The 15,747-nt window shown below is 53.5% G+C and overlaps 1 protein-coding gene across 4 annotated transcripts in view; it reads right to left on the bottom strand.

Moving 5' to 3' along the window:
- Positions 1-1,372: 1,372 nt before the first annotated feature.
- The window catches only part of PIK3R4 (phosphoinositide-3-kinase regulatory subunit 4), a 29,523-nt gene continuing 15,148 nt past the window's right edge, over positions 1,373-15,747 (bottom strand). For 3 of the 4 annotated variants that reach the window (XM_078601791.1, XM_078601789.1, XM_078601790.1), the window contains exons 14-23: positions 14,211-14,427; positions 12,203-12,405; positions 9,208-9,481; positions 8,508-8,673; positions 7,683-7,841; positions 7,262-7,479; positions 6,838-6,969; positions 4,256-4,344; positions 3,645-3,765; positions 1,373-2,843 (exon numbers count right to left, since the gene is read on the bottom strand). In XM_078601791.1, coding sequence (XP_078457917.1) covers positions 2,515-2,843; positions 3,645-3,765; positions 4,256-4,344; positions 6,838-6,969; positions 7,262-7,479; positions 7,683-7,841; positions 8,508-8,673; positions 9,208-9,481; positions 12,203-12,405; positions 14,211-14,427 — 1,908 coding nt within the window. In that variant the 3' untranslated portion in view covers positions 1,373-2,514. Of the gene's footprint in view, positions 2,844-3,644; positions 3,766-4,255; positions 4,345-5,158; positions 5,260-6,837; positions 6,970-7,261; positions 7,480-7,682; positions 7,842-8,507; positions 8,674-9,207; positions 9,482-12,202; positions 12,406-14,210; positions 14,428-15,747 lie in introns of all 4 variants that reach the window. The other variant, XM_078601792.1, reaches the window with a different exon arrangement.

Below are 15,747 nucleotides of genomic sequence, written 5' to 3'. Positions count from 1 at the left end.
GCATGCACACAACAAGGCTTGCTCTCGCACACAGACCCAGCGGGAAAGCTCAAAGGTCGCGTCGCTGCTTGGACGCACTGCGCATGCGTATTCATCCAGCAGTGGACACATTGTAGGTGATCACGATGATGAGGAAAACTGTTCAGGACCATTTGAGTGAACTAATATCTGCACAGAACAACATCAGTACCGTCGAAGGACCTTCCTGCTGAAATAAAATCTAGCTTCAGTTTGACACTACGCCAGGCCGACACGCGGAGAAATTAAAAACATCGGAGAGCTACTGTGGGCATGTTCACCATATGGACAAAACCAGCCGGTCATGAGAGAGGGAAGGTCACTGGACTTGAAGGATATGGGCAAGGCCATGGCGTTGACGCTTGGGCTGAAGGAGACGTGGAATAGGCGAATGAGTGACTTCCCATTGAGCAAAGATTGATTGCTGTTGGCCACTAGTTCTGTTTGTTAGTGGGAATAATTACTCTAAAGAGTGGTGGTCAGTCGTAACAGTCACGTGAATACCTGCTACAAACACAAATGAACAACCAAACGACGCGTGACTGACACCTGAGTCAACCATCCAACCTGCACCACGTTCCAACGTGAAAGGAGGCTGAAGGATTGACCTGAATGTGAGACCCGCTGACCTAAATGACAGTTCCCATGAGGTTTCCGGCAGCTCAGAGGTCCGAATGCCGAGCTGGAAAAGTGGATCGCCTAGGTTCGAATCTAGACTGCTACCTGTAAATAAACCAGGTTCCCAAGCATTGGGCGAACGGGTCCCACCCCGCTCCCCTCAATCCCGGTTTGCGGACCGAAATAAGATGAAGCGCGTGCCTTAATTCTAGATTTGAAGCTTTCGTGACTGCAAGGATGTTTAATCTTAGCTTTCTTATCTACTTCCGCCCCTTGCATCACAAAGCTTCAGCTTGAACTCCATGCGTTGCCTCCCAGCGCCCTCCCGTTCATCACATCGTTGCCTCCCAGTCCACAGCCTGCCCACACTCACCATGGCCCCTCCCCTCCCTTCATCCCACGCGACTATATAATTCCTCGTCACAGCCATCTCTTAGACACACTTAAGCGGTTGTGCTTTCGCTACATTGTCTCCACCTGAAGAAGGTTCCCTTTTGTTGCGCCCGAAACTTCGTGATTTAATTTAGTTTTCATTTATTTAATTAAATTTTTTACCGACGTGACTTTACCGAAAAACCCAAAGAGTATGCGTGCTTTCAAGTCAACCGTAGCCGAACGAATGCTGCCCCGTCTGCTGTTTGGGACAGAAGTCATTTGAAAGGGCTCTCAGAAGTATTTCCGTAACACCGATGCACCGCGTCAACAGCACAATTGGGAAGAGGCAAGAGGACGGCCGTTGTTGATCATCGCAGTTTCGCGTTTATTTACACAGCGCATCGGAGACTGAAAGAGCAACGATCGGAGTCGCGACCACCAACGGTCGCCAGCTACGGCTCGAGACGACACGCAACACTGACGGGGCAGAAACACGTAACGTCGCGCGTTTATGTGCAGCACTCAAGTGTTAAGCGCAGTTTCACAGACTGTACAGTCGGTGTACCGTGTATGAAAACAATCCATCGCCAAAATAAACATTTGTACAGTACAAAAACAAAAGAGCAAAAAACAATCAACTCATGTTTACGGGACAGCCAGCCCGTGACAGCAATCATCTTCACTCATGCGTTCATAGACAGAGCTTTGATTTTCAGAACGCAAGCAGCCTGTAGATGGGAATGAGACAACGTATCCGCCTTGCTGGGCAAAATGTTTCGTAGAGCCCTTCTACGCATGCACCGTCGGATGAGGGCCTCCCCACTCTGTGCGGGTCGTGGGGGTTATTGGACCGTACTTCACCACGCTGGTCAGTGTGAGCTGGTGCATCCGGGGAGCATAGAAGTACAAAACAATAATGGATTGGGGAAAATACTTAGAGGGAGCTCTAGACAGCCCCTCTAACTGTGGTGTACAGCATTCCCTCGTTCATTCACGAATTTGCTATCCGCGACTTTGGAAGTCCGCGAATGGTATCTGGAACTCTACACTACTGCTGCACGGAGAGAGAGTGATGGGATAAAATGACGAGAGAGATGCGAGAAAGTGATGAGATCAAGTGATGATGCGCAGCATCATAATTTATGGTAAGGTCATTTATAAACTATTATTGAATACTTTAATATTTATTTTGATAAAATTTGTTCATCAAAGCCAATTTTTTTTATTTGTATGTATTCAATAGCTTATTTACGTATTCATTTAAGGTAATTCATTTAAAAGATAGGTTTCCGTAGGCTAATATAATTATCCGCAAAATTTGCGATTCACGACCATCTCCGGAACGAACACCTTGTCGCGAATAACGAGGGAATACCGTATTCATTTACAATGCTGGGTGGGCAGAGCTGGGCGATTTAAGAAATTGGGCCAAACATTACAAATATGTTGAACTTCTTTTGCACCGTACGTAGCCAACCGTTGAACTAAATGCGCTTAGCATTTTTATGGCAGGAGCCGGACTTGGGTTAATACATTTTGATGAGCATCAAAAAAGTTTGCTCCTCCATTTCTAACGGAGAGCCACGTTGGAAGCAGCGCCAGGGTGAGGTGTCCCTCGCAGCGGGGGAGGTGGGGGGGGTGGGCCATTGCCCCCCCCACCCTCACTTCCACACCTTGACGATGCCGTCGCGCGAGGCGCTGGCGATGAAGGCCTGGCTCGTCTGGAAGGTGCAGATGTCGGTGATGATGTCGTGGTGACCCACGGGCGGCATGTCGGGCCCGCGGCGCGGCCGGTCCTCCAGCGTGGACGGCTTGGGCTTGCTCTGCATCTCCTGCAGGCGACAACGAGGTCACTGAAGGCATGTGCTGCGTGTGTGTGCTGTGTGTGTGTGCTGTGTGTGTGCCATGTGTGTGCGTGCTGTGTGCGTGCTGTGTGTGTGTGCTGTGTGTGTGTGCTGTGTGTGCTGTGTATGTTCCCCCCCCCCCCACCTACCGCCACAGCATGACAAACACGTCCTGAACCAGGCCCCGCTTTCCAGGAACCAACCAACCTACTCGCTAACCAACCTAATCGCTAATCAACCTACTAGTTAACCAACAAACCCACCCACATTCAGCTATCCCACCTACCCATCCAACCAACCACTCATCAAATGGCACAGCCTAGTCAGGCGGTTGATTGGCCAGTTTCTGGAGAAGTGGAAGTGTGCGATGCGTGTTGGCAAGTCGTGACAAGTCGGGCTCACTTTCAGCTGGGTCTGTCCGGATCGGCGACCTGAACAATACTACAGCCGGCACGCCACGTGCAGCGCAAGTCTCGTTGTGGCTGTGGCTACTATAGTCAAGTGCCACCGACTCCAGCCTACCGGTGACCCAGAAATAAATCGAGAGGGATATATTAATGCCCGATTACGAGCAACGGGGAAACACCTTGCTTGGCAGTGCTCGGCGACTTACACGCACTCGGCATGGGGGGGAGCGACACGCGAACGACCAAGAGGTCACTACTATCCGAATTGTGACGCACAGGGAGGAAAATTTCCACTCAAGGTATTTTTAGTTTTGTTTTTGGAAATCCCGCGGCTCTTGTTACACAGGCCAGCACACAGACGCGGGTCCACGCAGCCACCCACCTGCACCACCTCCGTGCCCTCGATGATCTTGGACTGGTAGGACACGGAGAACGGGTGCAGGCTGTCCCTGGCCGCCCCGGCGATGATGTACGATTGCTTCGGGTACGCCAGGTCCCAGTACCTGCGCAGCGTGAACAGGAAGATCCGGGTTAGCGCTGCAGGGGATACGGTATCAATGTCATCGTTGTCACCATCAAGCACGGTCGATCCGCTGCTGGATGAAAGCCTCCCCAAGCCCCCACCATCTCCCACGAGACCTGCGTGGTAAACATCCACCCAGCACCTGCACTCGAGCTGATTTCATCGCTCCATCTCCTCGATCGGCGTCCTCTCGGAAACGCGCCGTTCCTTGGCTGCCACTCTGCCACAACGTTTGCCCACCGGCCACTATCCCGTTTAGCGACGGGTCCTGCCCCCCCCCCCCCCCCCTTTTCTCGACAGCATGAATCATGTCCTGAACCTGCGCGCACGTTCTCCAACCCAAGTGCTCCTCTTTCTCTCCGATCCAAGCGCCGCGCGAGGCTCAACCCGGCTTAGTTTCAAACATCGGACGGGGCGGGGTCAGCGTTCTGCCGCCCTCTGCAGCGAGCAGCCAAGGTGAGAGCGCCAACCTGATGCGCATGTCCGAGCCGGCCGTGAGCAGGAAGGGGTTCCCGTCGGCCGGGCTGTAGTAGAGGCCGTGGACGCTGTCGCTCGAGACCTGCGCAGGGACACGAACCCACGCCAACGGTCACCCTCGGCGGTCACTGCCAAACGGTCGGTGGCACCGTCCTGCAGGGCGCACCGCGGCCCGGTTTCACGGCCAGGAGGGCGGATGGTGAAGCTCTTGCAATTTAAACCCTCCCCAAGTAAGGTTCGGAGTGTTCATGCGTTAGCTTTGCACGTCTGTCTGTCTGTAACATGGGAGCACGATAACTCTCATATCCGAGATCCAATATCAACAAAACGTTATCCATAATACAAGACCGTGTAAATAAATATTTTATTTGCGCGATCTAACCAAAAAACCTGTATAAAGATATTGGTCGTGAAAGCCTATGTGTTAAACAAAATGTTAGTATATGAAACTGTCCCTAAATACAGACTTAACCTGTTAAAAACTGGCTTTATTGATTAAAAGCTTGCCAAAAACAAAGCAGTAAAACACCCGGCGCTAAATAAAAGAGCTTTTTCGGCCAGGGCGTTGAAGATACTTCACCACACTGGATTTATGAAGTGTGAGTGCTGAACCGGTTTAGCGATAGGTGACAATCACAGCGCGGTGTGCTACCACCGTGCACCCCCACGACGCGGCCCTTAAGCCAAATCCTCCCTCCCGGCTTCCGCTGCTGCTATTGTTTTAGCCGCCGCTCGGTGACCTGTGCCGCGTTGCTTCAGCCAGACCACCCAGGAGCCACGGCGGCCTGCGCCGGGCAGGCTCACGGGCGGCCGACTCGACTGACGGCAGAGCTGGATGCGGCGGTGCTGCGTGCGTTCATCGCCTGGGCTGCATGCCGTCGTGCCGGCGCGCTCACCTGGGTTTCGGAGAGTGGCGGCGCCCCGCTGGCCCACAGCGTGTGCTGCCTGGCTCCCGTCTCCATGTTCCACATGGACACCTCGTTGTTGCTCTGCACGGCTGCACGTCGGTCAGACACTTGGGTGAGCAGTCGGCAGGCGCTGCCGGTAATCTTACGGTGGGTTTGCTGAAGCTCTGAGCCGAGTAGATCGTGCTCCCTCCATCTCCTAGACCCTCCAAGGACTCGGGCCCTGCCCACCTCTCCCCGCTCAAGTCCATACTCGTTCTCCGCCAGCCTTCGCTTAGTGAGAGATCACTCATTCTCCTTTGCTGCCCCCATAGACTAGAAGTCCCTTCCTCCAGCCATCCATTGCCGTGAGCTCCTGTTCTAGCCCAGGGTCAAAACTTTCCTCTTCTCCTCTGGCTGTGACTGGCTGCCTCTGACTATAAAATATCCTCAATCCTGCCGAACCGCACTGTCATCTCGCCTCTCTACCCTGCCGGCTGACATCCCTCTCACTGCCTCCCTTGAAACGAAAGCCCAATTGTCACCTCCACCGGTCTCCTGAACACGCGTGCCCTCCCACTCTGCACGGCGACGTGAGATGCGATTGAACCGGGGACGGCGAGTCAATTCGAATCGTCACCTCGTGCTCGCGTCTATAAAGTCAGCCTGGGGAGGTCATCGACAAATACTTACTGCGCTGGGCTCGCGACGGCTCGCACGGATACCAAACCGACAGATTTCTAGTGCGCAGAAAACTTGAGAGCACTGTTGCAGTGGCAGTGTAAACCCGGTAGCGCCGTGCGATGCAATCGTAAACCTTCGCACTCAAACGAGAGTTTGAAACGTCCCCAGCAGGGATATTCAACAAGGTGTCACTAGAGGGAGCTGCGCGCCAGCCGTGTGAGCGCCGGGCATCTCACAGCAAGTGAACCTTATGGCGGTACCACGGCTCTCACATAATGTCCGTGATGCAGTCATTTTTAGTCTGTTGATGGACGGCAACGCGGCCATCGACTCATCTCGACGAGCTGGACACACTGCGATGCACCACTACGGTGCGTACGAGCGTTCAAGGTTTCAGCGCAATCGTTCTCGCTGCGTTTCAACATCGCGGAGTAGCACTGATTTCGGATTCATTGGTACCCCAGGGATCGGAGTTAAGTACACTCCTGGAAAAAATAGTGTCCCAGAAATAAAATATTTAATTGCCTCGGCCATTTAGTATTATTTGGTACCCCGGGGTACCACCATAAGGATCAAGTCACCCGCACGGCGATACCACGAGTCGCCACCATTCAGGGCCGCGATTCGATTCAAGAATAGATTTATTTTCGTCTCTTCATCGGTTATCTCGCTTGTATAATATCTTGCTTTAAATAGCCTCTTTTGTCTGCATTAACCACAAATACTTGTGGTGAACATGCAAACAAAAAAAAAACATGCTCTGGTCGTATATGATGATGCATTGTCTTTTAAGCTGATTGGTCCAAAGACAGCTTTCTTTAGAGCCTCGTCTCAAACAGTGTTAGACCAGAGGACACCAAAAGGCGAACAGACATTGAGAGCTCGGGGTGAGCAGCTACATCATGGGAACTCCTTTGCCAGTGTGAATGGTGCAAGTGGCGTGGTGTGGCGTGGTGTGATGTGTGCGGTGCGGTGCAGTGCGGTGCAGTGCGTGATGCGGCGCAGACCTGCGAGCACCCAGGAGTGGTGGTTGGAGTGCATGGAAAGGCGGCGGATGCGAGCGTGCGTTGGGTGCGTGTGCGTCGTGATGGGAAGCTGGAAGCGCATGTCCCAGCACACCATTGTCCCGCTGCTCGTGCCTGAAACAGACAACGTGACGTGAGTGATGGATGTGTGTACGTTGAACTTCTTTCGCACCGCACGTAGCCAACTGTGCTAATCGGAGGTGCAGGGGAAGGACAACAAACTAACAAAAATAGCAGTTTTTTAGAAATGAGTTTTCAATATAGATGCTTAAAACACGCAGAGCTGCAATGGCTTTCTACGATCGGAAGGAAGAGCGTTCAAGACTCGCTAATTCCCCGACTCGTTAATTTGCCAGCTCGTGGAGGAAGCAGACGGCATAAAACCCCGGCAAGCTGAGCGACGCACCCACGGCGATCCAGCACTGGCGGATGTCGACGGCGAAGGAGGTGATGAGGCCGTAGCGTAGGTCGTGGCGCAGGCCCCACGCGGCTGCCCCCGCCGGCGCCCGCAGGTCCCAGCCCACGAGGGCGCCGCTCACCGTGGCGTACGCCAGCACCGACTGCGCGCCGGCGTGGAAGTGGTGCATGTCCACGACGCAGCCGTCCTGCAACAGCTCCAGGTTTCTGGGTTCCGAGAGGGTAATTAATCAGCATCATCATCACCATCAATTGTTTGTCATCGGCCAGATGATGAAGCGGTGGTGTGATTGTGTGATGGTGCAATTGTGTGGCGATACGGTTGTGCAGTGGTGCGGCAGAAAGACGATGTGGTGGTGTGGTGGTCGGGTGTTAGGGTGGTAGGGTAGCGCTGTGGTGCGGTGGCGCACCGGCTGTGCGTGAGCGATATCTTGCTGGCGCTGCTGCTCGTCTCGATGTTGAGAACGTGAATGGAGCCGTTGTCTGAGGCAGTGGCCAGCGACTGCGAGGCCTGGCAGAATGCCAGCGCCTTTATGTGCCCGCCCTGGCGCGCGTACGTAAACTTTGACCTGGTCGCCACCGCAAACATGGAAAATTCAGGAAATTCATTAATCGGGAAATGATCACGTGACGGCCTGGGCATCGCAAATTCTCATTTGACCTCACCGAGTGGCGAGGATCAGGTTACATTCAAATGAAAACATCAGGAAATGATTTCTGGAAATGATTAATAACGACCGATAGACTCAAAAGGGAGATATACGATTTCCCGTATCAAATAGCGCACATTTGGTGAATTATATCTTGGTAACGGCGCGAGATTGTGAATTAAAATTCTGGTGAGGGATAACGACAGCCCATCCTATTTATCCAGTAACCTGCGACAAGTCGCAGATTAAGCAACGGAATCGTTGAGTATTTGTAATCCACGACTCTAATCGTGGCCGAGTGCTCCCGCCACTTTCACATCTGTGCCGGCCCCGACATCCTGCCTCCTGAAAGCGGGAAAACCCCGCGAAGCCACGCCGGTGCGACGTGGCTGGCGATGCCGATGAGGCCAGCGAGCCTCGCCCGTCACCTCCCGTCCAGCGGCACACACGGGAACAGGGGTGATATTTTATTAATTTCTGTATTCGCGTCACCCGATTGAGTTCGGCCGTCGAAATCCCGCGTTCGCGAAGAGCAATCTTAAATCTTAAATCCCCGGCACAACCCCCGGCTTCTAGAACACTCGCCTGGTGGTGGAGCTCTTCCCCTCCATCTTCTGGCTGTCCCACACCTTCACGGTGCCGTCGTTGGAGCAGGTGGCAAAGTACGCGTGGTCGTGCGCCACCCCAATGCGGTTGACGGCGCCCCGGTGCTCGTGCAGGTGCGCCACCAGCAGGCCTTTGGGACGCCAGCCTGGCGGGGGGGGCGAACACAAGAGGTGTGCGCCGTCGATACTACATACGCACAAGGGCGCCTGTCTCCCCTGCAGGCGATCTCAGACGAGATGGCTCAACCTCTAAGGACTGGCAGCCAAAGAACCACACACCAGGGCGGACCGAGTGGTGGCATTGTGAGGCCATGAGAGATGACAACGGCTTAGGGAAGACTTCATCCAGCAGTGGATAGATCAAATATAAAGGTGGTGAAGATAAACGCGGACTAATATTCATGACGTTATATAAGGAATACGTTCTGTAATGAGACTCTAGACGGGATGGGGTGTACAATGAGGATCTTCAGTGAGGTCGATAATGGGGTCGTTTAGAGAGAGAGTTCTCCAATTACGTCACCGATCACGGCAAACGTCAGTGGCGAGTGAAATCTGAAACGTTAGTGCGTCCCCCGCACCCCCTCATCCACCACCCCCTCATCCACCACCCCCATTGCCCCAGCGTGGTGAACCGTAGTCCCCCTTTGCCGCAGTGCGACCGGTGCTGGTGTGCGTACCGGGCGGGGGCGGCCTGCTCTCCCACTCGACGCGGTCGATGAGACTCTGCAGCGCCTGGTCCTGGCTGTGCTGCTCACGCCGCTGCTTCAGCAGCTGGGCCAGCTCGGCGCGGCACGGCGCGTGCCGGGGCTGGTAGCCTCCCGCCGCGCCCTCCTGTGGCCCCGCCGCTGTTGGCTGATGATGATGCTGATGATGATGTTGCTGCTGATGATGCTGCTGCTGCTGGGCCATAGCTGCCCTCTTCGGAGGGGAGGAGGCCACAGCCTCCCTTGCCTGGGGAAATGTGGCTCGGTTTAAATAACATGCAGCACAAACAACAAATGGCTCTTAAAAGGTTTACTTATGCATTCTATCTTTTTTTCCTCGAAGTTATTGCGCTATCCAGTCGTGCCGTGCGAAAAAAAAAATCCCTTCGTATCTCTCAGAAAGCATGCAAGGGCTGCAATGCAAGGCTACGGTGGAGAACGGGTTGTCTGGCTGCGTGGGTGTAAAGCGTGCTCGGTATTTTAACGAGAAGTGCACGTCGCCCGCACTGCACACTGCAGCTCAGGCATGCGGACAGGGGCAGACGAAGCACTCCTAAATAGAACAAAGGTTTCCTGGAAGCACAACCACACGCCTCTGCCTTTGCCGAGGTCACGCGCCGATTACTTTGTCCTCAAATGCTTTTGTCAAACGATCAAATAATTCGAAATGCACCCGAGCAGGTCAGATTTTGGAATCGAAGGAGGGTTGAGCTTTGAGAGTGCTTAGTCGTATGTACATGTATGTATGTTGAACTTCTTTTGCACAGTACGTGACCAACCACGTTAATCGGAGGCGAGGAGGAAGGACAAAAGAAGTTGGGCGACGAACTGTGCATGCCACAGGCAACTGCGGGACTGTTCTATGTTGTGGGCAGTGCAGCAAAATCGAGCTCAGCAAAGTCCAGCAAAGAAAAGTACAGTCAAATAACTCCCACGATGAACACATTGTGGGAAGGTCGTCATCCAGCAGTGGATCGATGAAAGGTCCTGTACACATGTAGGCTTGTGTACATGTACACGTGTGTACACGTATACATGTGTGTACATGTAAACATGTGTACACACGCGAACGTGCTTTCACGTTCTGCCTCCGCCGTTTGCCCGATGAACATCTGCTTTCCGCGGCGAGACGTCGCGTGGGGCTGGAACCGTTTTGGGGACTGTCAGAGGCGGTTTATTTCTGTGTTACTGCCGCCGCCCGCGTCGGCCTTGGCCGTCACAGCACGTTAGCGCCGATGAGATGGCGCGGACAAAGGCGCGCTTCTCTCTTGCGTTTCCAAAGCGGCCAGCGCCACCGTGCCTGCAACGCTTATGGCAGGCAAGCGATCCGGGGCAGCCTCTCCGAAACAGCTATGCCCTGGATTCTATTTAAATGTTTCCAACGCCGGTGGAGGGTGTTTACAAGCTAGCTCCGTCCATCTGCTTGTAAGACGAGGTCTAGAGTTAGCCAAACATCCCAAAAGAGGATCACAGAGCTTTGACAATCGTTAGCGGCGGTTCGAGCTGCCTTCCCTCTTTGTCCGTGGTTTCCTGCGCCTCCTCCGTCGTGTGAAACACTGCGCAGCGCGTTACAAATTCTATGGCAATTTGCGATGAAATCCGCACGGACTAGTCCCCCTCGATTTCCGAGGAGCCAGCGCGGTGGAGGGAGAACCGGATCGAGGCGGCGCGGCGTGCATCCGTGAGCTCCTCCACGGCGGCGTTTGAAGAAATAAATAAACCGCCTCAATTGCCAGCGTGTACAACAATAAACCTTGGCCTCCGAGCACGTGTTTAAAGTTGGGCAGCTAACCACTCGACGTCGTTGCGGACGCTCGACCTTTTATGTCCTTGGAGAGTGAAACTGTTTACACATCCAACGGACTTTGTGTTATTGTTGTAGGCTGGCCCAAGTCCCCGAGCTCAGTGCACGCACGTTCAAGTTACGTTGATCACACAGGCAAAGGCAAGCCAGTGAACAAACAGCTCCTATCTTGGAGATTCGTACATGGGCTGTGTGTCCTGACAAGAGTTTGAAAATTCGGTAATGGAAAAGAAAATTAAAGAAAGTCTGGTACACCATTACAGCACCCGAGTGACATCACTGCATTGGTGGATGCAAAACGTCACAGAGATGTCACCGCAATGGACCACGTGGCCGTAACGTCCTTTTACCCATCAACGAAGATTGAAGTCTACATAGTTCAGCCCTGGATCCACAGCCTGGGTGTAGCTACAGGATGAGATTTCTTAGTGTTTTGGGGCTACGCTTTCCTGTACACCATGGAGTGAGAAATAAAGAGACGAGGAAGAAGGCAGAAGTGCTGAGAGAAGTCGGCTAACATGGCTAGGGGACATGGTGTGCAAAGAGAGGAAACCATCATCGTAAATGCACCAAGGCAGGAATCGAGAGGTAGGCCCAATATTAATCCGGTGGTTGCGAGTGGTCATCTAGGATATGGAGATGATGGCCTAGGGCAGCAATGGGGAAAGGGACAAGCAAAGCAGATCCAGGAAATAAATATGACCGTTAACCACGGGCGGATACCCTCTATCTTTACTGAGAGGTGAACGGGCTTTTAAAATGCCTTTGATGGATAACCACAACATTAGCCCCTTCTTTCAGGGGCCCTTGCAGGAATGGAAGTGATGGAGCGTGGTGCTAAAATCGTAAACACAGCAAAGCAAAGTTTTAAATATTCCCCTCGAGCACCAGATTAAGACGCTTGCAGCAATGGATAAATATCGTTTGCCGACCGTTACGAAGTGTAGGCCTCACGTGACCATAGGCCGTATGAAATGGAAGCCACGGACGGCGTTATGTCAGCCGCAAGCCGTACGAAATGGTGGGCCACGCGAAACGGAAGTGTCGAGCGTCGATGAAAAACGAAGCCGTGGGCCGAATGAAACGAAGTCTTGGGTCACGTCCGACCTGCGCGCCTGCTGGAAATCACACATGCGTGGGCACGGGAGCTCACGCCGCCCTCACCTGTAGCTGCGACATGAGGACGGGAATGGCTGGCGGGGCGGATTGGGAGCGGGCGCCAGCGCCCTGAGATGCCTCCGGGGCCCCGCCGGCGCTCCCCTGCGAGGATTTGCCGATGGCGATCCCCGGCGCCTCCAGGGCCCCGAACATGCTTCTCCACTCCTCGTTCATGGACGTGTCGGCACGCACAGCCCTCTTGGCACCGCCTGGCGTGGCACCGGCGGGAGGGGGGCCGACGAGCGCACAACGGTGCCAGGTCAGTGGGCACGGAGCCGATCGCCCTCCCCGTGATTCCAGTGGTTAGAGCAAGGGGGGATTGCCGGGAAACGCGATAATAGTTTTCCCCGAGTCCCTTCATGGTGCTCATTAGGGGGAATTCAAACGCGTCCTGTTAGGTAGGGCGGCAAGGTGGCAGCGCGGTGCTAACAATCGTGCCTCACAGCAGGAAGGACCGGGGTTCGATTGCTGACCCGGGCACCGTTCTCTGTGGTGTTTGTGTTCTCTCCCTCTGCTCTGCGTGGGTTTCCTCCCACAGCTAAAAACACACACGCAACGTCATGGGTGTTGACTAAACACCCCAATGTAGAAGTGTGGCCTGCCTGGGTAAATAAGCTTAGCTGTATTAAATAGCATCAACAATGTATGTTGTTATGATAATAATAATCTCAGAGCGCCGTACGATATCTAAACGTCCTGTTTCTTAACCTTGCACGTGGACATTTCCCAACCAAGGTCGAAAGTAATCATGCATGAGCTCTGTCTGTGTGGAACGGGGATGCGCAAAAACTCTGGATGATGCAAAATGAACGAAGCTTTGGTCTAGAGTTGTCTTGCTATTTCGGGCTTAGCCGATAGAACACTGGCCGCATTGATCCAAGGAATGGCCAAAACTGACAGAAAAAATCCAGACCTATGATGTATTATTCATCATTGAATCGTTGCTGCATATGACTGTCTTTGCAATATCTATCATACTCATTATTAAATTACTAAAGCATACAAGAAAGATGTGCAGTCTTCAGCAAAATAATACACCCTCAATAATAAAAGAATACTTGAGTGGACTTGGAAAACCCGGCGAATGTGGACTGCGGGGGTCACAGGGTGCGGCATTGTAATGCATGTCAGTTCACAGACGGTGCACTCGGTGCGCGGAGCCACGGAGACCACAGTGAGGACAGCCGAGCGGCGCTCCGTATATTTAATCCTGCATCAGATTCATTCTGCTCAGTCGACTGGAAGCATGGGAGGTGGGGGGGGAGGTCCCGGGGAGAGCCTAGCTCCACGGCTAACACCACGTGGGCCGTCGGGGTTTGCGAGCACGTCGTGAAGATGAGAATCTGAGAGCGAGCCGCATTCTGGTGGAGTCGTCTCCAGGAGCTACGGGGGTCGAACAGAGGGGGGCATTGTTCCACGAGAACCTGAGACAGCACGAGAGCCCCCTTCACTCCGCACCCGGCACCACACTTCCCATTCGGCATGTCGCAATTGCTCACCCTTCCCCCATGTGAGACAATTGTCGTTTGCGCTGATGTTTTTCCCAATCTCGTTTGTACTGTTTGTAAGTGTGCTACTGGCCTCGTTTTGTCTAGCTGCGTTCGCTCCATTAGTCTAAGTGTAACATTATCACAGAGTGTACGATTCATTTGCATAAAGAGTAGTAAATCGATTCTCACGCGCACGATTCGGAGCACGTTCCGTGAGCGTAAGAACCTACTTTAAAGCGACGCGTCGTTACGGGCCTAAGCCGGAGCTTGCGGTACTGAGTGGACACACGGCCCAGGAGAGGTTCATCCAACAAGGTATTTTGGACCATGGCTATGGCACACCTGGGCTTCTATATTCCGCGTAACGCCGCGGGCTCTTGAACGCCCACTCTGAAGCGGACTACTCCGCTTTCACGGTGTCCACGCCCGCAGCGTCAATCACGGCAGCCGGCGGGGGGCCTCGAGCCGCAAACATCTCCGCGACGAGCAGCGAACGTGCGTCCGCTCGGCCTCAGGAACCGTACCCTTCCGCTCGTCGGCGTCCGGGGGGCCGGCGCGGCCCAGGTCGGCGTGGCGTGAAATGGGCTTGCCGCCGCCGCCGCGCGCGGCGAGGCTGATGGTCCCCCGCGGCAGCGCGTCGTCCTCGGGGCCCAGCTCCACCATGGTGGCGCGGGCCTTGTGCACCTTCACCATGTAGTCCCGCAGCGCGATCAGCTTGTCTTCGTCCGCGGAGGTCATGCCCTGCGCGAGCGTGGGGGGCCACGGTTATCACGACCCGCCCTTCCATCCTCACTATTTCCTTTATTAACGGCTTCCAAAATCAAGCTGAAAGCGTGAGTGCATTATTTCTGTCCATCCGTCCTGCTGTGCGTCTGTCTGTCTTTCCGCGTACAACGGCAGGGCACAATAACGCTTGTAAAGAGGATGCAATATGACAAATGTGTAGTTAGGAGGGACTAACCCTATTGAAAGTGGCTAAATGTATCCGAGTCGACCAAAACTTTGAGACACAAGTCAGAGCACAAAAAACTATTTGAAATTATTCAGTTGCAGCTTTGAGAATTTAAGATATCAGTTTAACACTCGAGTAAATAAATGTATATTTTTGGTATGAGAGTGGGTGGGAAATTGCTGCCCACTGTTGTATGTGGATCAGAAATGACGTGAAGGATTCTCAAAGCTCGCTCTGTGATATCCACTTCTTTGGCACTGCTCTGCGATAGACCCAAAAGGATACTTCATCTCGTGACACCGATAGCGCAATTGGGATAACATTTGTTATAATGTCCCGAGTGGGTGGATGTCATGTGATCAATCCTAATGCTCCTCGCTTCTGCTTGCTCGTGTGCCCTGCACCATGACCTCTTATCTTGAGGTCACCCAGTAAAATTACATTCACTAATTTCTCCCAAACAACCTTCCCCCACAAGCCTCTTTTCACGCCACAAAAAGTCAAGTCAAGTCAAAGTGTCTCCCTGACTACTGCTCACCTCCACTGCCAGGCCTGAGCCAGTGGTGTAAATTCCACATTCCTCAGACAGGGCTCTGTCTGTTCACAAAACTGAATTCTAACAGTTCAATCCTGGGTCAAATTCTCTCGTGTGTGCTCTCTCCTTCGGCTGCCACTCCGTCCATAGCCTTGTCCGTCGACCATCGTCCCTTCTAACCTGTCCTGTCAAAGACCACGTGCTCTTCTTGACAGTCAGTACGGTGTCTGCGAACTTGCAGCTGTTTTCTAAGCGACGTGTTCCGTGTCTCTCAATGCAATTCTAAGCATGCACCTCTCCATGCATTCCACTGACAACTATCCAGATGGATTTTCTCTCCACGGAACCACCGCGTTTCCTCCACTAAACATTTATCCGCTTTTCATCACCGCTCGCCTGCTCCCTCCTACACGGACGTGAGCGAGCATTGCCGGGTCACGTCCGTGCGTCTCGCTCCGAGCAAACGGATTAAAGTCCGGAGCGGAGTCAACCGACGGCCGAGACGCCACACTGCCCACATAGCGGCCGCCAAGACCACCCCGAGTCTTCCCAAAAGCCGGGTCCCCCCTCAAAA

The sequence above is a fragment of the Lampetra planeri genome, chromosome 17, assembly GCF_965212315.1.
Source record: "Lampetra planeri chromosome 17, kcLamPlan1.2.h2, whole genome shotgun sequence".
NCBI classification, from domain to species: domain Eukaryota; kingdom Metazoa; phylum Chordata; class Hyperoartia; order Petromyzontiformes; family Petromyzontidae; genus Lampetra; species Lampetra planeri.
This window is presented reverse-complemented; position numbering and strand designations above follow the sequence as displayed.